The sequence below is a fragment of the Carassius auratus genome, unplaced genomic scaffold, assembly GCF_003368295.1.
Source record: "Carassius auratus strain Wakin unplaced genomic scaffold, ASM336829v1 scaf_tig00018296, whole genome shotgun sequence".
Taxonomy (NCBI): Eukaryota; Metazoa; Chordata; class Actinopteri; order Cypriniformes; family Cyprinidae; genus Carassius; species Carassius auratus.
In genome coordinates, this window is record NW_020524874.1 from 42304 (window position 1) to 67506 (window position 25203).

General features: G+C 36.2%; 1 protein-coding gene across 2 annotated transcripts in view; it reads left to right on the top strand.

Annotated features, from left to right (window-relative positions):
* The window catches only part of LOC113076011 (neuroligin-1), a gene marked incomplete at its 3' end in the record, with an annotated part of 61866 nt that extends 36993 nt beyond the window's left edge, over positions 1–24873 (top strand). For both annotated transcript variants that reach the window (XM_026248656.1, XM_026248658.1), the window contains 2 exon segments: positions 19156–19215; positions 24720–24873. In XM_026248656.1, the coding sequence (XP_026104441.1) occupies positions 19156–19215; positions 24720–24873 (214 nt within the window).
* Positions 24874–25203: the final 330 nt, after the last annotated feature.

The following is a 25203-nucleotide window of genomic DNA, read 5'->3' on the forward strand; positions in this document are numbered from 1 at the left end:
ATTTGGAGCTTTGTGACTGAATAGGCCACATGTTGTACAAATATAATAACCTGTTCTAATAATTCAAATAGACAGGGAACATTAAGGAGCAGTGATTATTAAACTTTTAAGTTTTTTCTTGTTTCACAGAATAAAGTAAAACATCATTATATATAATACATTAATATCTATCTATTAATAATGCATAAAATAATCTATTAATGTATAATATAATAATATATAATTTACATATATATGTGACATTTTTATGTTTCAACAAAATGCAAAACTGTGATTCAGCTTACAGTCTTTGTGTATGACTTTATATTAAATATATAAAAAATGGTGTGTATTTGCCGGAAATTCAGCCTAAAGTGATTCTATGTTATATAACCAGGAAGAATAATAGTTGAATTAAAGGTATGCTACAATAATTTTTACAAACATTTAAAAATAATTAGCAATACAATTTTACAGATGTAATAATAATAATAATAAATGCTTAATACATTTTTTGGTTGTTTATATATTTATGGAGTGTGATAGACATAAAATTTATGCTAAAATGTATTTTTTTTTAATTGTAAAAATAATAATAATAATAATAATAATAAGAATAGAACATAATAGAATGTATAATTTGCATACAGTAACAGTGTTTAAGACTTCAAAGGCTTATAATGTTTTAACAAAATACAAAAAAGTGATTCAGTGAACAATTTGCTTGAAATTCAACCCAAATTAATTTATAATTTGTCTTGAATTTGAATTTATATATATACTGTGTATATATAATTACTACAATAAGTAATTATACATTAATTTGTAAAAAATAAATAAATAAAAAATTAGCAATAACATTTTGCTAATTTATTGGTAGTAGTGGTACTACTACTACTACTACTACTACTACTAATAATAATAACAACAAAATGCTTTATTTGGGTACTTATTCACAAAGCCTGATAAACATAAAAGGTATGAAAAAATTATATATTTTTAAATTGTAACATTTGTAATTTTAATAATAATGATATAAATAAAAATAATAATCCTTATGGACACAATGTATTACAATAATAATGCCTCAGCAGTAATAATAATGCTGATGGACACAAACTAATAGTATGCTATATTTAAATATATACCACTTAATGTTTTGCCAAGTTTTAGAAATAGTTTTATTCAAACGTATTATTAAAATATATTTATTATTTGTTAAAAATGTTTATTTTTATCTATTGCTAATAGCATTATTTTTTATTTTTATATATTTTTTTTATGGTTTTGAAGTAGTGCCACTCCAAACATGCCTTGTTATTCACCTAGAGTAGTGCTGGGCGGCTGTGTTGATGGATTACTTATTGTAATCGTGGGCACATTAACAAGAGAGGTGTGCACTACAGCGTAGATTTGTTAAATTGTGTGTAATCCGTGCAGATGTGAAATCATACATGGTTGATATGAACCAACACAATTTAGATTCTAGTGCAGTACCTTGAGCATGCCACATTGAGATGGATTTTTTACTGGTGTTTTCCTCTCGTAGCTTCGGGCTCCTCGCTGCATGGCTGTAGTTCCACTCCCTCACCAGTACAAGCCCTTAGAAATTATGATCAATTGTTGGGCATCCTCCGCACAATCTATAGCCCTGCGTATGCCTAACGATTTCCTGCCAGATTTTAATGTATCTATAGGACAGGTCGATTCCTCCGTGGGAAGAATTCTATATTTTCTTGTGATGAACTACTTAATCATTTGCTTCGGCCACTTGAGTGAGAAAATCTATATTCATTTTCCTTTTGTCTTTTATTGGCCTGCTCTTTTCATGTCATCAAAAAGATGAGGTTAGAGGTGAGCAGATAAATGGCCAGCCATCAGTTTGGCATACTTTGATACTAATTAAAGCTTTCTGGGCCTAATTTACTAGTTCATTAGCCTTCACTGGTGTAGCACTGTGTGGGCGGTTACTTTTGTAAATTGCCAATGAGAGTCAAGACTGCAGGATCTTTATTGGAAGAGCAATTTATTTCTTCTATTATAGTTTTTCTTCCATCCAATTATCACATTTGCTGGATTTCTAAGCCTCTCTTAAAGGGGCAAGCCCATCCAAAAGTGAAAGTTCTGTCATCATTTACTGTACAATTGTCCCAAACCTGCATGACTTGCTTTCTTCTGCAGAATGCAAAATAATATATTTTGAAGACTGTTGGTGACCAAACAGTTTAGCTTCTCATTGACTTCCATTGTATGGGAGAAAAAAACTAAACAAAACAAGTGGAAGTGGAAGTCAATGGGCACCATTTACTTTATGCAGGTGGACCCATGCTTTGGTGTTCCACTGAAGAATGGAAGGTGTACAGGTTGCCGGAATATATATTTCCCCAGTCCTAATACAAATGTCAATTGACCGAATCTCAATCTATTCAGCTTGTATTGTCATTTCTGCTTGTGCGTGCAGAGAGAGATTTATGAAAGCCCAGAGAGGATGGGATAAGACTTAATGTCTTTTTCTATTAAATCTGTCTGATTCACTCTGCAACAAGTCTATGTACATGTGTCAGTAAGAACTCATTCCCGTCAGCTGTTGTTAATCCCCAAATAAATGCTGGAACAGCTAGAAAGCAGGAACTCCTGGCCCACAATGCAACTCTCCTTATTCATCAAAGCTTTTATCTTTCAACGGTTGTTTGAGCGTCACTGTTTACAACATTTCATGAAAGCACAGCTCGCTTCATTTGGGTAGACTACATTAAGTTCATATAAAATCTGTTTATTTGTGCAGTATCTGGACTGCAGTGACTATTAAAGTAGTGGCATTTCATGATTTTGTTAGAAAAAGCTACCAGCGTATTATCTTTATGTTGTGAAATTAAACATATTAAACACACACACACACATACACATACAATAACTGTTATTATAATAATTGTTTTGTATATGGTTTTATATTTGCCCAAAAAAAAAAAAATGTATGCAAATTCAGTGACGGGTTTTACAAAACAAGACCAAGAATGTCACTAAATATATCCGTCACTGAATTTACATACATTTTTTTTTTGCTTACTTTTAGAATTTTACGATATTTTTCTGTGTCAGACTCTTCTGATGTTTGGTGTACATAAACCTAAAGTGTTTCACATTGACCCAAAGCAGAGAAAGATAAAAGATCATTCATAGAGACTAAGGTGCCTATTTCAGCACAGAAACCAATCTTTATATGTTCTCATTGATCAGGTGTTGAGCTGCTTGAGTCTTGCAAAACCATGGAAACTTCACTACAGGTGCTATCGATCCACACTTTGATTTTTCTTTGCTTTTTGTGGGCCTTTTACATAGTCTTTGGCTTCTTCATGGGGGAATTCAGGCTCTTGCAGTTTGTCTTTTTGTTGCAACTTGTAGAAGGAATGGATTTCTTGCTTGAGAAACCTTTGCAGACAGACAAGCATCTAACACACAGTTCTGTGTTTTAAAAAATGTTTTATTCATCCAGCAGTATATTTAGATTAAAACCACCTCAGGGAATTTTGCTCTGTTTTACTAATTCACTTGTCTGTCTGGCAAAAAAATGAAAGCTCACTAATAACCTTCTGTTCCTAGTTATTCATCGGATTTGGCTGGGAAAGTGTCTGTCTTTTAAGCTGATGACGATTTTAAACATTGCTTTGATAAATCAAGATTGAATTCAGAGAGTCAGAGGATTTTGACAAAGCTTGGTTGTTGCCAAATATGACAGAATCTCTTGACTGTTCTCTGTGAAGCCAGAGTTTGTCTGTGAGTGATATTAATCTATTTTTTTTTCTGTCTCGGCATCTGCGCATAGAAGTTATCAGTCTAGATGTTCTGCAAAATCAGTCAACGGTGAAAATCAATAGTAGATTTCATTTAAAGACTAACAGTTTAACACTAATATTGGACATACTTTATATTTAACATGTTCACTTATTTAAAACATGTAAGTTCATATATTTGGAGTAAAGTTGAATTGTACTGATGCATCAGTCATACAGCTCTCCAGGATGCGCGCCTCATGACGAGACCTCATTCACCGAAACAAGAATGAGATGCATTCTAACATAACTATGGCATTAAACTCAGTGAGGGCTCGTTTCAAATAGTGCACACATACAGGCCATTCAGATTACTTGTTAAAGTGCTTTGAAATAACTTATATCTGCAGATGATGTACGTCTGTTTGTGGATTGAGACTTTGTAATGGCCAAATGTATTTTGCATGCATCACATTGTTATTATAAATCACATTATTATAAGGCACACTATGTGGTGATGACGTAGAAGCACCACGTGAGAACCACTATGGATAAGTTCGCTCTGCCGGCTTGTTATTATTTTGTCTATACCTGTTTTTATACAGTTTATGGTCTATACTTTATTCGTAACGCCAAGAAAGAGTTAATCTCTCATGAATGAGAATAGCGCGTTGCCGTGTACCAGCCATTAAATGTGTGGGACACCAACTCTGTTTTATATCTCTTTCATTTCATGGATTTAACAAGTTATCCGAATATATATAAAACAAATAAAAATTGTAATTTTAAAATATGCATTTGCATTATTATTTATGTATTTTTACAGTATAGTGCCAAAAACAGCTAAGTTAAGACCAGCAAAACAGCTGTTTTATGCTTTTTTTATTTTTTATATTATTTTTTTTATCACAACTTATCACAATTCATTGGTGGAAGTATTTTACTACTCTCTGCTCTTATTTGGACAATTTTAACATAGATGTTTTCATTACTGAATATTCGTGAAAACTCTCTTTGTGAAATTGAAACTCTCGATTTGAATACGTAGCATGTTTTCCTGGTGAGTTCATCAGCTGGCCCTTCAAATGTTAGCCGTGCACGCACAAAGAGCTGGAAAATTAATTATTGATTAAAAACAAAATTTGTAATTTGCTGGTTGGTATCAAAGGCATCCCTTGAGCGCACGCGGGGTGGTAGCTGGCGGCGTGTGAGTTCATTTGCACGGAGAGACGTTCTATAATTCTGCTGACACGCTGCGGTTGATGAGGGGCCGGACTTGAAGGATGTTGATTGCGGCCTCGGCGCGAAGAATGCTCTTCAGTCCTTTCATCCCTGCTGCTTGCTAATGCAGCACTTTGAAATTGAAATGATGGACAAATATAATACAGTGGCAAATTAGCCCGTTTGCTGTCCCGCTCACACTGGAAACTCTTTGAACAAGCCTCAGAAATACAACACATTCAACACCCTCTAAAACCACATCCCTCAGGCATCAAACCTTCCGCCAGCGTTTTCTAAAGGCCCGTGTTTTCATCTTTTTATTTATTTTTTCTTCATGTGGATACAAGCTGTGCCCACTATAGTGCCACCTTAGCATTAATCATCAGTGCCAGGCTCTTTTAGCCACACTGTCCATCTCGCTCATGTTCTGTCTGCTCTCTGACCCTATTAACACGTAGACCACATCACTGTTCACTAAAAAGATGTCAACTGCCATGTGTACCACAGTAATGAGATCAGGGGCCAGTTTGCCTCAAACTACTGTCAGTTTTATATTTTGCTGCTACTTTGTGTTTGAAGACTGCTTGCATTTCTCGTTGTAAATATGCGTCTCAGACACGATTTCATGATAATTTGAAAGACGTTTGGGTATGTCATGTAAATCTAATCTTTTTTTCATCAATTCTGACCTCAAAATCCAATAGTAAATGTCTTTTATTGCCACAACAAACTATATTTTGTGCTAGCTAGGCTAGCTAGTTCTTTTGCTTCTTAGCTTGTTAACATGAACAAACGTTTTGTTGTTATATACAGAGAAGCAAACAAACTTTAAAAATTTTTAATTTATGTTAACTTGAGTCACAAAATGAGGTTTATAATGATAATAAGCAATGCGCTAGCAGGGAAATAAGTTTGGGTGACCAAACATGCCATTTTCCCAGTACACGTCTTGGCCTGGATTTCTATATTGCCTAAAATATCCAGGTTTTGGCTTTGGTTTCCTGTTTTCATAATTAATAAAGGTAATGATCGTTTGACCAATAACATGCAGACATTGTACGTAATGGACCAATCATTGTGCGTGAGAAGTTGGGATCTACAGAGAACAGTCAAAGCGTTGCAAATATGTGCACATATTAGTGTTCGCCTTGAAGCAGTGCTGAGCATACCGAACGGTACCTTGTCATACAAAAATTGGTCTGCGCAGCGCAAAGAAAGCCAAAACGTCGATATTTTAGGCAATATAGAAATCTTGGCCAGGATGTATTCTGGGAAAATGGCACGTTTGGTCACCCTAAAATAAATAGCATTTCTTACATTTTATATTGTTCTTTGACTCTCTAAACATATTTATGTAAAACTGTGAATCCTCCTGTGTTAAAAAGGTTGGTTTCATATATATATATATATATATATATATATATATATATATATACTGTATATACTGTCTATATATACTGTATATGGATGTGCTTTTATGATTTATCAGATGTGTGTTGGATTTACATACAGTATGACTTATGCAACCTGACTGTAATATGGTGCACATTTCACATAGGATGTATCAAATAGATTTCTTCTTGCTACATATCTGCAAGTATTGTCAAGGAGACAAGGTTAGACTAAAAAGGCATAACACTAAAGAGGAAGAGCAGAGACTGTTGTTTTGAATGGAAGTCAATAGAGGAGATGATTTAATGTGCTGAATAAACTGCTTTTGTGTGGAATCAGCTCTTCACTTAAGTTGACTGCCTGATTGCTAATCTTCAGCAGGTCTGCAATGTGTTTATATTGTGAAAGCTAAAATATTTTTAATTAGCTGCTTTATGAATCACAATTTTGCATAAGGTAAGCTTGATTTGTGTCACTTTAAAGATGTTTGCATTCTGGAGGACAGAGACATTTTATACATTCAGGACCAGAAGGGAACATTTTAAAATGCTTTATTTGAAAAACCTTACTCACGCTACTACACGTACCATACATAGTTTTTTGCATCTTTTTGAATAAATATTGTCTAGATATCATTTGATTATATGCAAATAAAAATAAAAACAAGACATGCAGGTTTACTTTAACCCTAAATGAATGACATTATATACATGTGGGTTTTTTTTTTGTTCAGTATCATATTTGAGAAATCTAAATTTTATGGCTGATATTAAACTTGAGGAGAAAAAAAGGAAACACAGTTTTAATCAGAGGCCCAAATTAACAAAAATGTGCAATTTAGTGCAATTTACATGGCTAAAAAGTAAGACGAATACAGTATGGCAGACTACTTACATGAAATGCATGTAAACATAATTTATTATTCACGCTATTTCTTGCCAAAAAAGTATATATCAGATGACAGAAAGCTTGTAGTAGATGTCATTACATAAAGTTGGCCAAAATAACGAAGTTGTCATTTACACAGGAGCACTATACATTTAGCATATTCTTTAATTTGAGTTAAGTTTATCCTGCTATGTTTAGCTACAGTATAATGAGCTTTAATGTTAAAGTGCTTAAAATAAGAAATGCCTTTGCTCAAAGTAATTTTTAAGAGAAATGAGGTTATCCTCTGTAATTGTTTTCGTACATTAAGCCACATTTAGCTTTTTTCTCTTAAAGTGTTTTAGAATGACCCCTTAAAGGTGGAACCGTAATGACCAACAGAATGAAAACAACCCATATCGCTGCTTCCCTTTTTCTCTCCTACTCCTCCTCCCTCTCTGTGAAACATGAAAATCTGTGCCGGCTGAAATGCAGCAAGTACTATTGCGAATCAGGAATCATTTGCCCCCTGCTAGAAAGAAAGTGCAGGATAGCTAAAGTGACTAGACTGGAAGGGGTGTGAGGGGAAAGAAAAAAGAAAGAAAGCAAGCAGGCGAAACCTGAAGATGACCATCTATGATGCATCAGTGGAATCCCACTGTTAACATCCAGACAGCAAAAGAAAGCAATTCATTTTGCTGTATCGAGGTCTGTAGGAGGAATACGGCATACTGCAGGACAACTAAAATCTGATTTAGTAATATCGCACTGTTGAGATCTTTGACCATGCAGTCATAAATGATTCTGTGATGACTGACATTTTACTGTAGGAACAGATCATTCGTTTTTCAGTGGCAAACTTGCTTCAAACCGTCTCAAAAACTTGATTATGACAGTCTTAGTGTGCACTCTGTGCGCGCTCACAGAATGAATAATAACTTTAATGCCATCGAGCTCTTCAGTAGAAGAGGCCTTCAAGCTTTCTTTTTTTTTTCACCCACAATCCTCTGGAGCGAGTGTCAAGGGTATATCTGAATACCCTTAATCAAATTGTGCCACCTTTTCCCCCTTTCCGCTCTCTCTGTTGACTCTAGGTCACTTTTTCTGACTCGCTGGACCTGTGATGATATGAATTAATTCCGGATGATTATATTTTATTACTTTATCCCCCTTTTCACCAAATTTATATCCATCAGTCACCCTGAGGCTAGTTTTTTTTTTTTTTTTTCAGTAACCTCTCTCGTCTGAAAGACAGATTCCTGTGTTTGAAACTCGTATTGCTACATTAAATGGATTCTATGCATAATCCACAACTCCTGGAGCTATGTTAGTGAAAAAATTTAGCTCAAATTCAATCTTAAGTGTCCCACAACAGGCCAAAGAAATTGTGACGCTTTTCACCTTTGTTCTAAAGCTTGTGGAACTCATTATTTGTATGTTATGTTATACAAAGCACACATTTTCTAAGATACATATGTGCAAGTTTAAAGGAGCCCAGTGGTGAACCTTCATGAACTTCCAGGCTTTATGGGACAGTTAGGGATCCAAAAGTTTACATTTGCCAAGAGCAAATTATATGTAAACACATTCTGAATTCAGTTGATGCTTATTTGTCTTTTTTTTTTTTTTAAACAAAACCCTAATATATAAGTTTGCAAGACTATACATCATGCTGTTTTGTGTATTTATAAAAAAATATATTTTATAAATAAATATGGTAACACGTAGTATAGCATGCTTCTTGTGCATATTTGATGTTTATTAGTGCTTATAAATCACACATTGTGAATGACCATATTCTTTATCCTAAGTCCTGTCCAATACCTAACTTAACTACATTACTAACTAATAATAAGCAGCAAATTAGGAGTTTGAAGCAAGAGTCATAGTTAATGGTTTGTTAATGGTGAGAATTGGACCTAAAAACAAAGTGTGACCATAAATTTAAATATTGTATTTTTCGGACTATAAGTCGCACTTTTTTTCACAATTTGGCTGGTCCTTCGACTTATAGTCAGGTGCGACTTATCAAAATTAATTTGACACGAACCAAGAGAAATGAACTAAGAGAAAACATTACCATCTACAGCCGCGAGAGGGCCCTCTATGCTGCTCAGTTCTCCTGTAGTCTACACTGAAAACATAGAGCGCCATCTCGCGGCTGTAGACGGTAATGTTTTCTCTTGGTTCTTGGTTCTAAATAAATGCGACTTATAGTCCGGTGCGACTTATGTTTTTTTCCTCGTCATGACGTATTTTTGGACTGATGCGACTTATTGTCCGAAAAATACGGTAATTTTTGTAAATTATTATTTAACATTTATTGCCAGAAAAAAAAAAAAAAAATTGTGACAAGGTTGCTCTAATATAAAAATAGAAAACAGAACAGCTCTTGAAATATTTTAAAGTCGACAGTCATCTTTTTATGACGTTAAAGCACCTCATTTCACAGACTATATCCAACAAAAACAAACAAAAAAAACCTAGTTTTAAGCCTTATTTTGCAGTCTACCCGTGGGAAGTGTTAATAATGACAAAAGTGAATAAACAAAGCGAATCTCCTAAAAGCGATGTTGTGTTTCTGCACTGTTTATTCACCCATCCATCTACACTGACGGCTTATATTGTAGTGGTAGCAGATGCGAAGCGGGGTTTCTCTGTGAGGAATTGTGTCGTGTTTCTAGCATTCAGTGTCAGGCTCGCAGGCGTTGACTTCCCATGTGGCGGTCGTGTCAAACGAGCATCCACCCCAGTCACACAACAACGCTGTTCTACATGACAGCAGGATGTTGACAGTCTTCACACTTCCCCCATTTTTCCCTGTTTCTTCCACACTGTTTTCAAAGACAAGGAAAAGCAGCATCAAAGATCAATCCGTTATCAAAAAATAATTCTAGCCTTCAATAACACTGCATGATGAATGATGCCTCCCCCCTCCGAGACACTGAAATACAGTACAAAGTGGGCGAATTACATTCCTGTTCACAAGAAACCCATGTGAACATTTGTTCCCCTCAACATGAAAAAAAAAAAAAGTGTGGCCACTTGGTCACAATGAGCTGAAACTCCTGACGGAAATATCAATATCCAGGCCGTGAGCGTGGGAGGATTTTCTCCGAAGGCCCCCGCTGAGAGCAGAGGGGAAAATCGCAGGGACCAAAACGTCACTGCGGTCTCAAATTGTGAGGTGCTGCTCATTAGAGAGAGGGAGAGTGACAGGACTTAAGGGCAGGTAACATTTGCGAGGAAAGATTTCATTAGAAGCTGTCAAAATCATAACAGTCGACTTGGAGAGATGACAAAGCTCGTAATGAGCCAGATACCCATCAGGGAGTAAAGAGGAGTCTGTAGGACACTAGAGGAATCAGAATTTAGAAACTTTGCATCCATCTGAGGAAATGTAATGCACACTTGGCTTTAGTTGGGTATTTGTCAGATGAGTGTTGTTTATATTAATTATAATTTTAATCCCTTTATAATATATATATATATATATATATATTATATATATATATATATATATATATATATATATATATATATATATATGTATGTATATATATATATGACACATCTTAACCTATGCCAGTAAATCCTTCCTTTGGGGTGCCGAGTAGAGTGCTGCAAATTGTACATTTTACCAATTCTAGTTTAATCTTCTTACATTTACACAGGTCCGAGATATTTTAAACTTAAAAAAAGACACCTTAAGCTTTTACCTGTCTGAAAGATGTCAGTTTCTGGTTAAATGGGACTATAGAATTTGTTGGGGTCATTAAACATCATATCAACATATAAGTATAAAAAATCTTTTCAAATTAAGACCAAAAGATTTGTTGTAAGCTTAGTAATGGTGATACTAAAGTAATGTATTAACAGAGGCTTAGTTCACTGAGAAGCTACGCAAACAGTTATCATTACCGCAAATAATGTAAATCCGCATTAGGAAACAACACCAAAGAGGGCAATTCAGTTGTAGAAAAAAATTATACAAATACAAATAATAAAATAAAGCTGTTAAAACGTTATTTAATACTTTTTTTGGGCTGCTACTATGGGGTCAGTGCTAAAAACATTTTCTACAGATAACCAAATCACAAGCAATAGCAGAAAATAAACGCAATATAACATTGAAACTGCAGTTTTGACCTTTAATCCGTTGGCTCCCATTGAAGTTCACTATATGGAGAAAAACCTTGAATTGAATTTATTTTCGACTGAATAAAGAAAGACATGAACATCTTGGATGACATGGGGATGAGTAAATGATCAGGAAGTTTGTATTCTGGAAGTGAAGCAATCCTTTAAAAATACAGGCCGGTAAGGTTGCAGGTTGAAATCCATCATCCTTGATCGTGGCGTTTTACACCAGGTTGCTCCAGAGAGACTGACCTTGTGTACCATCACATGGTGCAGATCTATGTAGTATTTGCTCTGCCAAACACTAGAAAATGGTCGAATGGTACCTCATAAGATACTGTGTTGGCCAACATCTAAGACAATTTCATTCGCAGATAAGGCAAACCCAGAATTAAATGTTTATTCCTAGTGAAATGTCAATTGTAATTGTATCCTGACTGCTGAAACATGTTGATAGAATGTGTTTCCATCTAATTAGAAATGCACTGCTTCACCCAATTGTATCTTTTTGTTTGTGTGTTGATTAAAGTTTTGCGCCATTAACTTAGCAACATATTGGAATCCACTGAGAGCATACAGTCAAACAGCCCACTGTGCATTGGAACTGAGCCATTCTGTTCTATCTAATACTCTAAAAAACACTAAGACGTGACTTACTTTATGTAACGTTATACTGTAGGTTGTAGAGTGACAGTTGGCATAGGCTGAGGTTAATTTTAATATAATATAGTAGTGGTACAAAGCGTTGACTACCCTAAAGTGTCTAATGCCTTCTGACCAACTGATCTTTCTTTTTCCTCTCTCTTAAGTAAAGGGGAGGGCTGCTAAAGCTTTTAGCTACATGATGCATGTTTTCTAGCCTAGGGCTTGTTTAGCCAGGATTTGTGCGAATCCTTGTACTAGGCAGGGATCGGAGAAAGCACTCATATCACTTTCTGCCCTGGTATACATCCCCAAGTGTGGCTAGAGGATGTTTTCCTTTGAGAGAGTTCTCAGCTTGCTCTTCTGTCTGTCTGTGCTACAGAAAAACAGATGAGAAATAAAAAAGAATCTAGATCTAAGTGCTTGTGTTTCATGACATCAATGGCAGGCACAACCAAAAGCATCGAAACAACAACTTAGGGAAGAACAGCAAAGCAGGATGGCTTGTCTAGCTTGTTTGTTTACTCTAGTTTTTGAAAGCGTTTCTGTCAGTGGACAGTGTGTTTTAAGTTGAGAGACTTTCGTTCCACACGTCTGAGAGTGAATCTCACAAAACTTTAGTTTAGTAGTATGTCATACATTTTTTTTCTTCTTAAAAATAACATGCATTCAATACTTATTTACAATAAGAATAGTAACAAATAGAAAAGCAATGGTAAAGTTTTTTTTTTTGTGCATGACAAATAAGCACATATTTATCATAAATATATTTTATTTACATGAGTGAGAAAAGAAGTGTAATTACTGTATAGTATATTAGACTGTGTAATATATGTAGGCTTTTTTTTTTAAAGGGGGGGTGAAATGCTATTTCATGCATACTGAGTTTTTTACACTGTTAAAGAGTTGGATTCCCATGCTAAACATGGACAAAGTTTCAAAAATTAAGTTGTACATTTGAAGGAGTATTCTTGGAACAAAAATTCCGGTTTGTCACAAGTTTCGAGTATGGCTCTGTGTGACGTTAGATGGAGTGGAAATTTCCTTATATGGGTCCTAAGTGCACTTCTGCCGGAAGAGCGCGCGCTCCCGTATAGCGAGGCTGAGCACAGACATTTCACTGATCAGAGCGAGAGCGTCGCGAAAAGTCACAAAAGGAGTGTGTTTTTGGTTGCCAGGGCAAGACAACCCTCCACAGATTACCAAAAAAAAAACAGCATTAAGGGATCAGTGGATGGAGTTTATTTTTACAGAGCATCAACGGAGTTGTGCAAGTGTTTGTGTTTGTTCCCTGCATTTCGAAGATGCTTGTTTTACAAACAAGGCCCAGTTTGACGACGGATTTGCGTATCGTTTATATGCAATCCCAACGAAAAAGGGTCACGATCGTGTGTTGGAACCGCAGGCGGTGAGTAAAACTGCTTCAAATATCTCTGCCTCCTTGTTAGTGCGTCCCCTCCCCTGCCGGAGACCCGGGTTCGAGCCCCGCTCGGAGCGAGTCGTTGTTGCTGCTGCTCTCGTTCAGTTTCAGCCTCGGGATCTGATTCTGGATCATAAATAAACGGCTGAATCTGAATGTTAGCCATGGTTTGTTTTGGATGATGGTTTTTCCCTCACGGTAATGTCACAGTTTCCACATGCTCTCAACGCAAAAGCCTACTGGCTCTCGTGATTCTTTAGCTCCGCCCACACGTCACGCCTCCAGGTGGTCGTGTTTTTCCGGGAAAAATCGGTACAGACTATCTTTCTCTTATGAATATAATAAAACTAAAGACATTTTGGAGTTATGAAGGATGCAGTACTACTCTATAAGTACTCAAGATTAATATAGTCATCAATTTATTTTATTTGTTTATTTATTTATTCATATTATTTTGATTTTGGGGTGAACATTTATACAAAACATGTTTGTTTGAGATCCACTCCCATTTAAACATAAAAAATTTGACTGCTTTTCTGTCTAAATCAGTGTATTTTAGGTGATAGTGACTTTCTCACAGGTATTTTCCTGCTGGAATCTATCTGTGAAAAAAAAAAAAAAAACACCAATAATAAAACATATCTTTTCTAGGCCTTTCAGTGGGTAAATTACCCAGGCTCATAAAGTCAAATGTGTTCCCAGCAGAGCACACATACATCTTCCTAAGATCTCGGCCAAGTGTGTGATTACACTCATCAGAGCTTATTGCGTTCTGCCATGCAGGGCACAGTCAAAACTCGTGATACTAATATGCTTTTTGACCGTCTTTTCCTGTTACATATACACTGGAATCGACGCGGAGACCGTCTCGTCAGATGCCGGTGATACTGCTGATTCTCCTTATGGCTCCTTAATGAGCATTGACCCTCAGAGGAGCGTCTGGAGGGGTGGGGGGTGATGAGGGCTTGCTCCAAGATGTCAATGTGCTCAATCTCAACTGAGTCCACCTCTGAGCATCGATTACTCAGTCAGCATCCCGGAGTCCCGGCGGTCGGGTGTATCCTACCGGAGCACTGCATTAAACAGTGGCCGGCCATGAAGTAGCAGTTTATCAGTCAGAGGTGAATAGCGATCGATACAGGCATAAGGGTGGATATGGAAATGCTTTTGTAGGCAGAGCCAGCAAGTCAGAGGCAGTTGAACGATGATAAATCAATCTAGTGTGTTATGACAGTGAAAGAGCGCATGCTTGTGTGCGTGTCGCTTCTTACTGGACACACGATTGGCTTGCAGTAGCTGTGGTCACGCAGTGGATTTGTGCCTTTGATCAGCAGACTGAAACCGGGCGGAGAGAGAAAGAAAGAGACAGGGACTGAGGTGAACCCAGCTGTAGAGGTCACACAGAGGGTTCTGGCGGGGGCCGTGACCCCTCTCAGGGATGTAGTGACAGGCTGGTGAAGGGAATAAATGCCCTTTGCCGCCTTAAAACATTTCCAGGCTTCAAGAGAACAGATGCACGTGTGGTCTAAATAAAAGCTTGGCTCATAATGGATTGAGTTGATGAGATATAAACACAGACATCCTGCCATTACAGAATGAGAAGGGCTTTTACATGGTGAGTTGATTATGTTTTAAAAAAATGCAGATAAACTTTGCTTTCAAACTCTTATTCAGGGAACATAAGTGCACATTTGTGGAAAGCCGCTCTCTTGGTGTTCCTCCGTTGCTCCGTGCTCTAGAAGTCTAACCTGAAGTATTCAAATTTCAGAAATTAATTTGGCCCAAAACACTTAGTATGTGGATTCGGTTTTGTGAAGAACCAAAGTCAAAAACATTTGTCATCTTTTTCTCCCATAAAAACTGTGACACACCAACCCGATGTAAAATAACTAACGCCGACTTATCTCACGTCACCTGCATCTGGGCCAAAAAGTTGTGCTTTAACACAGTCAACAGCCAACTAGCATTTGCGTTCTGTGCCTGCTTGAGAGGAAATGACTGTTTATACCAGCAGGTGGCGATAGTCTGTATTTGTTGTTCAAAGCCTAAACTAAGACTTACAGATATACAAATTGGGCCATTTTATGTTTTAAATAAATCAAAGGTATGTCAGTATACTTAAACCAACATGCTATATGGACTAGTGTCTGTGAATATTAAGCACCCAAAACACTATTTAAATAGGAATTCTGCATGTCACTGTGTGAAGGAATGGTGCAGAAGTACGGTTTCAGTTAATACACACATACTGAAGTGTGCGTGACACCAGTGGTGTTTTTAGCCTCTGCCATCTCACTATCTGAGTACATGAACACATGAACATGATCTCTAGAACTGCTATGAGAGTCACTTCATTAGCATTGTACAGTTTATTTTTAGAAAACCTATACAAACAGAAACCTAAAGCAACCCATCAAAATAAAAGATCAGTTTAACTTGAAGAAACTGTAACATAAATATATGCAATACTACTAGTACTGCTACTACTACATCTAATGAAATTATTATTTAAAAAATATTTGTAAAGGAATATTTATAATATATTTGCCAGAATTTATTTACCATAATGCAATGCACAACACAGTATTTCTGGGGAAATAAATAACACAAATAATTATATTAATACATTTAAAAATAATTATAAAATCAGTTAATTAGAGACTATTTTGATTTTTGAAATTTATGAAACCATTGAAATGGAATCCAGAAAATATAATTGCTGTTAAACTGTGTAATCTTCATGACAATTGTTTATCTTATTTAATCATTAAAACAGAATCTAGAAAAGATAAAAATAGGGGGAAAAAATCAACTGATTTCATAGAGCCCTAATTTTCTAATATGAGTCACGTTGATCCATTGGTCTTAATATTCTTCATTCCAGACAGCTAAGACTGGTATGTAAATATCATTTTTATTAATATTTTTACATATTGAAATGCTCAGGTAAGACAAACATGTAAAATTAGGGTATATTTACCTGAAAACAAGTTTTTCTTTGTGTTTTTGAAATGTTTCAAATACAGGTGACAAAGTGGTAAAAACGATCCCTGTTAACACCAATCCGCAAAAATTACTAAAAAGGTTGCATTAAAGAAATTCTACGTGTCTACACACACACACACACACACACACACACACACACACACACACACATATATATATATATAGACTGAACATGTAAAAATAACACGTAATACATTTTGCATGCCATTTTTCACTAATTCAAGTTTTTTTTTTTTTTTTTTTTTACACAGAGGCATTAACTGTATCATTTTCAAAAGCTTTGAAACCTTTTTTCGAAAGTTTGCGTTACCCGGCCCCTAAAACATAAATGAACAGCCAAGATACATTAAAAGTAAAAAAATAAAATTATGTAAAAGCGTTGTATAAATGCCCCCTTAGAAGAGCAGTGTGCAAGTGCCCTCTTAACTTCATCGTTTTTAGCTTTCGTTTTCCGTCTCATGCCCTGGTTCGCTAAGCTGAATAGCCAATCAGAGTGAGCTTTCTTACTAACCACCTGACAACAGATTCAACATGCTTAATCGGCCGAAAAGCCCCCGACAGGGTCCAACTAGTGCCAATGGTGTGTAACACACCGCTTAAACTGTGCTTACTGACGTGTTGGCTTTGTGTGTCACAGTCATAGGAGAACATGTACTTCTAGTAAATAAAATGCATTTTATTGTTGATATTATTCTGTAGAGTCTTATTTTGACCATTTTTTACCCATCGGATGGAAACACTGAGTTTCCATTGTGACATTTTGAGATCCAGAGAAAGTCAGTCTTCGCAAACATGTTTTGGACTGATGGCGAGATTAACTCTAAGCCATGCCTCGCTCAGGCCTGATCTCTGCCTTTGCCTGTCTGTTTGCTCCATTCACCCCTGGCCCTCGTGTCAGCTGGAGTCTAGGTGGCGCTCAAATTCTCCACCCTGTATAATGAAGATTGCTCCCAAAACAATTATCTACTGATAAAAATCGGTCTGTGTAATAAGCCACAGAACTATGAGGCTTCAAGACAGGGATATTGAGGTCATTTTCATTATAGTTGATGTTATTGTGCAAGCTTATTTGTGGTAGGGATTTAGGATTTAGTCAATTGTTGGTCTGGACTTGCTATTTATTAAATTATTTTTTTCTTTGCAGGGCTGATTAGTGTGATTAAAACATTTTAAAGGATTTCTATTTTATGCCGCTGGGTCAACTTCAGTGAAAGTGTTATTATTATTATTTAAACTTACTCTCTTAAGTATAATTTATTAAACAAATAAATGAAATTCATGAATGACTTTGTGTACACACACACACACACACACACACGCACACACACAATCATTTATCCTATGTTTGTTACTGAATTTGACCCAGTATTTTGTTTAAATGCAAATCAATTTGCAAGCTATTTGTATTAGCTTTCTGTGATGACAATGAATGTACTTTTAATCTAATCAAATGTTTTACCCCCCCCCCCCCCCAACACACACACTTTCTCCATTTATTTTTGTGCACGCAGGGCATTGATTGACCTGATCCAGTGCACTGAATATTTATCTGCTGTGATTAACCTGTTTTTATATGCAAATGCACAATGTTTGTTTCTTTTTCAGAGAAAATCTGAGAAGAACAGCCTTAAATATTAACAATGTTTTTATTCAAAACAGCAGCTGTCGTTTTCAACCTATTTTTGGAGTTACAAAGGTTTTGGCCCAGACCAGGAAACACAGAGCTTCACCAAAATAAAATGGACGCAATGCAGCGCACGGCCCTCTCCATTCCCCTGTGTGGTCCATTAGAATGTGTGGGTCATGAGTTTTGGCCCCAGCTGTCTGATTAAATGGACAGATTGACTTTTGGCTGAGAGAGCTGCTTCATCCCCTAGCCCTCCTACCCCTCTCTCTCTCTCTTTCTCTCTCTCTCTCTCACACACACACACACACACACACACACACACTATACACACCCCTGCATGTGTACCGAGGTCTTTGGCTTGGTGTTGGCTTCCTGCATGCACGAGTTCATCTATGTTTGTTGTATGTCTGCGTGTGTGAGTGTTTCCTGCATTCTTGAGTCAGAAACTATATCACTGAAAACAATAAGCAAGAAAACAGTATTAATCTTCACCGGCCTCTGACTTGCGTTGTTATTTCTGCTGTGCCTCTGCATTATTTTGCAGACTAAAAAGCAACCGGTGATCATATAGATTCTTGTTTATACTTGCAAACATAGTCTTTTCATAATTGGCTGTTTCCTTTAATAAATCAGGTATTATCTGTTTACCCACAGGTGTAAAATAACAACGCAATGCTTTGGCTGTTGAATGCGTTTGGAAGATGCTGTGCATTATTGCAAAAAGAGAAACATGTTAAAATTGAATCGTTAACCCTGTGAAAAAACTGCATTGGTCCCCTTGATAATCAGGCGAGAAATATTTTTGACTTGAAAATGAATATCTTGTTTTGTACAGTTACATGAATCAGTAAGGCAATAAGAAGTTTATTTTCTGTCTTACAAGTTTGTAAACATCTAAACATATTTATTTAGTTAAAATTTTTAGCTCAGATCTTCCCTTCTGATTTTCTTTCTTTCTATTGGTTAAATGCGCAGTCGTTTTTAAAGCCAAGGATTTCAATGCGAGTTCTTTGTGTCTTTGAAGCACTTTTTGAAGGCTTGTTTGCTCTTGTATTTTCTCTCTGCTCCATCTTTTCCATTCTTGATCCTAGGTCCTCTTTCAAAGAAACAGAATGATGATTTAGCTGATAATGACGGTGCTGAGGATGAAGGTATTTTTTTTTGATGCCAAACTGATATGCATGACAAGGAACCCTCCGGTTTTTTCTTCTTTGTTTTTCTTAAATTTCTTGTCCTTTTTTGAGAGTGGAGATTTTTTTTCTTGCTCGTTTTTTGCTGGATGTGTTTTGTCGTTTTGGCTTGATGTGACCTGTCTCCCGTCATTCCAGATACACATAATTGTTAATAACCCCTTCATAGGATTTTGCTTGAATATTTTTTAGTATCATTTCCTTTTAATTTTATATGTTGCATCTCACCTAAACAAACCGAAAACAAGCAAATAAACAAACTAATGTTCCTAATAGTAATTCTTAACACTTTTTTGCATGATTTTTCAACCCTTCTGCCTTTTTAAAATATATATTCTGAGGTAATCCCCTTGTTTAAAAAAAAAAAAAATCCCAAATTGATTATTTTCCAAAATTCAACCAGAAGCCCCCTGCAAAAATTTCCTATGCGACATTGTATGTTCCTGGAATCCAAAATGCCACGTCTGCATTTCCATCAGACTGTGCATCAGTAGTCATTACTGTCCATCCTTTGAGACGACTTTTAATTGCCTGATGTTTAGTGGTTGTGCAGAAATCTATAGAGATGCACAACAAATTAACACATCGATTAAATGCCTGGGCTGTAGACTGTAAAAGAGGTACAGAATCTAATGATGATAATCCTTGAGTGACTGTACGTGATAAAAGCATTTCTTTTCGTGTTCATGTCAGAAAAGAAACCCAGTGAATACTGTCTCCTGTATAATCAAATGAAATAAGAACCAATTAGAGAAGGCTAAAACCAGGAAAGTGCCTGCTCGCTTTGATCTGCACATCAAAAGATTACAGCAACACAAATATACAGTAAGGATCCCACAGAGTATCTCACATGAACTCTCTTGAAAACCGACAGAGTAATCCTCTTAAGCAGGCCCGACGTTATACAGTACTGGGAAAACACTCATCGCCATCAGAAACTTCAGCATCTTCAGAGTCCTGGTCCTGAATTACCTTCCGGACACTCACAGCTGCCCATCAAGTGTATGTTGTACATCAAGCTACAATGGCTAAAAAATCCTTAAGAAACCAGGAACTGCCCAATGACAGCAACATGCTTTCTCAGATCTACTGTGGATCTTTTAAGACGTCTTCAATGATCACCTGTTCCAGCTTCTTTTTTTCAAGGATTTGTCTAAACAACACCAACTTTTTGGCCTGGGCCTTCCTTTGTTCATGTACATCGTTGGGAGTTGGGAAGCTATTTTGAAAACATATTTGGCTAGGTACTCAATGTTTTGTACTGTAGTAAGAGAGTAACAGAAACTACTTTTTTGAATGAATGAATAAACAAATAAAGTCACAGCATTGAGCTTGGACAGATAATTACTCTAAATATAAACATATATGAAACTATATATGAAATAGCTGAAAATTTTAATGAAAAAATCTAGTCCCAAACCACATCATTCCACTAAATATTTTGCTATAAATTTTAATTAATTTCCTTTGAATGCTTTGATACAGCTCTGCTGTGAAGCTTCAAGCACAACACAACACATTTAGCATTTTGCTGCACTACATCGTTTTTGTTCACTAGCTTGTTTGCTAAAATACTTATTGCGCTAGCTTGTTTTTTCAGAAACTTACACTGTTCTGAAAAAGACTACCATTTGTTAACATGAAACGTAGCTGTGGATTTGCTAGTAAGTAAAATTTTTGTGGCGTTGCTACTTTACATAGTTTACTTATGTTACGTTGTACTTATGTTAACGTAATTGAAACATTTACTAAAGAACTTTAAACAGAAAAGTAAACGCAGTGTGTCAAAATACTCAAAGGTCACTATAAACGGACAAAGTCTGCTTGTCATGAACTCTTATCTTGTCGAAAAGCAGGTGATTTCTAAATCAAACAGTAGTTTAACATGCAAAATCCTTTCTTTTGACATACATAGAAACTAATAGTGTTAAATTATTAATCAGAATTAATTGCATCCAAAATAAGTTTCTGTTTATTTAATATATGCGTACTGTGTATATTTATTATGTATATATAAATACACACACATGCATGTATATATTTCAGAAAAAATATGTTATGTATTAAATATATATATAATGTATATTTTATGAATATAAATATATACAAGTAAATATTTTTCAAAATATATACTGTATGTGAATGTATTTATATATACATAATAAAAATACACTGTACACATACTGTATATTGTGTTAACAAAAACTTTGGAACTTTGGATGTGATTAATCGCGGTTAATCGTTTGACAGCACTACTAGAAACAGCTTGACCTAAATTACCACAGTTTTCAAGTTTCACTTGAAAGTGCTTCAGTAACTGTTTTTAATCCAACGTATCAGTGAATTTATGTAGCCGAACGAGCTAAACATTTAAGTAAACACGTTATTTAAATTCCTGAGGCCTATCTGCATGCGCTTTTTGCTAAGTGGAAAAGAGCTGCTGTTTGGCTCTTAGACAGCTGCAGCTGATAGGGCTGAGAGGAGACATATAGCGCACATTAATTATGTAGACATAACACTACCTTATTACTGCACACTGCTGTGGCATCGGCGACAGTTCTCACCGAACAACTCCTCTGATTGTATTTCATAGATCCAGTAATTGGCTTGATCACATCAGTGGCGCACTCACCGATATTAATATATATTCTAATTCGTTTACATTTTTGTTTTCAATATAAAAGCTGCATAAGGACCATATACTTGGATCATCAATCATGTATAACAACTTCAAATGCCAAGGGATTCTCCAGATATGACTATTTGCTGGAGATTTACTAAAGCAAACTATCACCAAAATCAATAGCCACTCTTGACACGTTCATTAATCTGGCGCTTTAGTATGAAGGGTACAACGTTTATTGACTTTTTCAAGTAATCTGGCAGTAGGCCCGAGAGACAATGTAAGTATGTGGTCTTAGATTGTGCCAGATTGAAAGTCCAAAGAATTGGGTTACACAAAAGAAAGAAAAAAGTCAAAATTCTTGTGACTCTCTTTTTTCTGCGAACACATCATTTGATCATTTGAAGAAGGTTTTAACTGTTTTTTGACCATTCAGTGGAAGTGGAAAACAACATTGGACCCCATTGACTTTAATTTTATGGACAAAAAAATATATGTTTTTAAAAACCCTTTGAATGGACAATATGCACATATGGGTCTCTACTGACCTTACCATTTTCAAAACAGCTTAGCATTTGTAAGACAGGGCATAGTCAGTCGTATTTCATCAGTGACAGAAAAACTCCAGTCACATTATCATTTAGAAGTGACGTTTTGGAGAAAGGCCATGGTACACTGGATTTACTGTTGACTTACGACATTTAAAAAAGACTTAGAAGAATACAAACATACTGGTGTGCGCATGCACACGTGAACTCTGGCCTGCAGATTGGGAGTATTTCTGTCACTCTGAAAAGATGACCGGGATCAATGTAATATTCATGCTTCCGAGGGATCACTTCCTGTCATTCCCTCCTCCTGGACTCTGATAGACTCACTGGGCTAGTTTACATTCTTCTGAGGTTTATGAGTCGTTCAGTTCATTTATCAAAATGAATGTAAGATATTAAAACCTAATTAATGCTTCATTTAAAAAAGCCATGGAATTATATATGAAACTTATGATCTTTTCTATGCATGATCAGAGCTTAATAAAGTACTTTTTCATACAAAGCCACAACATTTCTGGGAAAAGAAAATATGGAAAGGAATATGATGAGACTAGAAATGAGAAGAGACATTACATGACCTGATGAAGAAGAATCATTGAGTACAATCTATATTTTACAAGAGGAAAACAAAAGAGATGGGATGGGACAAGACTCGGTGAGACAAGTCGAGACATTATGTTGCCTGATGAAGAAAGATTGTTGTGAGAAAATCTTATGCTTAACATTTTTGCAAGAAAAGAAAAGACATAAAAAGGATTGAGATGAGGCCAAAATGGAGAAGATGAGACATTTAATTTTCTGATGAAGCGGAGAAGAGATGGGCAGAGGAGGTGAGACAAGAGGAGATGGGACGAGAAAAGAAAAGAGATTAGAAAAAAATTTGGTCATTGAATCTGAGGAACACTGCAACTGCAAATCTCACTTTGAGCTTTTGGAAAGAAGAGACAAGATGGGACAGTAAAGGACAAAGGAAGATGAGATGACATGAGACATCATGTTGCCTAATAAAGAATACTCATTTTTGGCAATCTCACTGTGAGCCCTTTTAGAGAGGCTTAAATTGTGATGGGACACAATGGGGGTAAGGGTTGAATCTCACTTTTAACATTTAAGGACCAGGGGCAGGACAAGGTCAGAGGACACGACAAGAAATTACATTGACTGATGAAGAAGAACTACTGTACTGTGTGCAAATCTCACTTGAAGTATTCTGGAAGAGAAGAACAGAAGAGATGGGACAGTGGGCCCAGGAGATACAAAATGAGACTATAAGGGATAAGATGAGACGAGGCATCTACGTTGCCTGACAATGACAAACCCATTATATGTGTTTTGCATTGAGCATTTTGGAAAGAGACGGAACAGCAAGGGATGAGATGAGATGAGATGAGATGAGATGAGATGAGGTGAGAAGACGATGAGACATTAAATCACCTGATACAGAAGTTCCATTGTTTGCAAATCTCACTTGAAGCATTTCACAAGAAAAAGAGACAAAAGAAGTTAACTGAAATGAGAAGAGAAAACAAATGATGGCTTAAAAAAAAACTTGTGTGCGCACACATTTGGCAAGAGGTGGACTTGTTTAGGGACCTTAAGAAAATTGTCTTAGAAAATTATTGTTGTTTTTTTTTTTTTTCATTCGTTTTTTTTTTCTGCTTGTTATGAGACCTCCCAGAAGCAGGTCCCTGCATGCCCAATAAAATAACTGAGATTTATGTGAAGGCTTTGCAACCATGATGAAATGGCACTCTCCCTCAAGCAAGACGAAAGTTATCATCTGCATCACATTTGTGTTTTGAAAATACCTCCCTCTCGGACAGAGACCATTTTCCCAAAGTGGATTACTTTGCCTAAGCAATGTATGGAAATTTAAAAAGTGTGCTATTTTTATTGCTAAGAGAAATATGGGATTTGAGAAGATGAGGTGAATGGCAAGTGGATCCCATTCTGAGAGCACAGATGAGGCCCTCACACTTTAAGTTTGTCCACCTTGTTTCATAGTCATCTTTCAAAATCTTAATTCAAAGTATTACTTTGGAAATTAAAATGCCCATTTTAATGCCCACATTTTATTACTGACAGGCCCCTTAAGACAAAAAAGTTGATCACCAGGAACATGACATTCGTATTGCCTAGGAAATTAACGAGCTCATTTCCAAAAAACGATCTAGTCTCAAAATAAAGCCAATGTGGCCAATTTAAGCAAATGGGAGCCCTCAGCTCTGAATAAATTTCCAGGCTGTCTACAGAAATTTGTCGTTTAATAGTTTCTACCCTCCTTTTTCCAGACATTCGTGAAAGCGGGAGCCCCCAAACCTGTGATGGTTTTCATACATGGAGGATCGTACATGGAAGGAACAGCAAATATGTTCGATGGAAGCATCTTGGCCAGTTACGGCAACGTCATTGTCATAACCGTGAACTATCGGCTTGGTGTGCTCGGTAAGCAATTCCATTTTTGCTGAACTTTACCCATCATGCATCAGGGTTCCTGGTCATACGCTATCCTCCAAATGGGCTTGTTTTAGCTTTGTTTCTCTCGACTAAGGTACTATTTTCCTCCACTGAATGATGATTTAATTGTCTGTGAATAGCCTCAAGCTCATAAGCATAAAACAGGTGAATTGGCAATGGTTCTCTACAGCAGCGTGTGTGCATGAATTATTATAGAAAAGTTTGCTGTAGTTGTACATGATATAAGGTGATAGTAAATACTGGAACTATCAAAGCTTTATGACCTTCCAGTTTCAACTGCAGAAACAACCTGTGTTT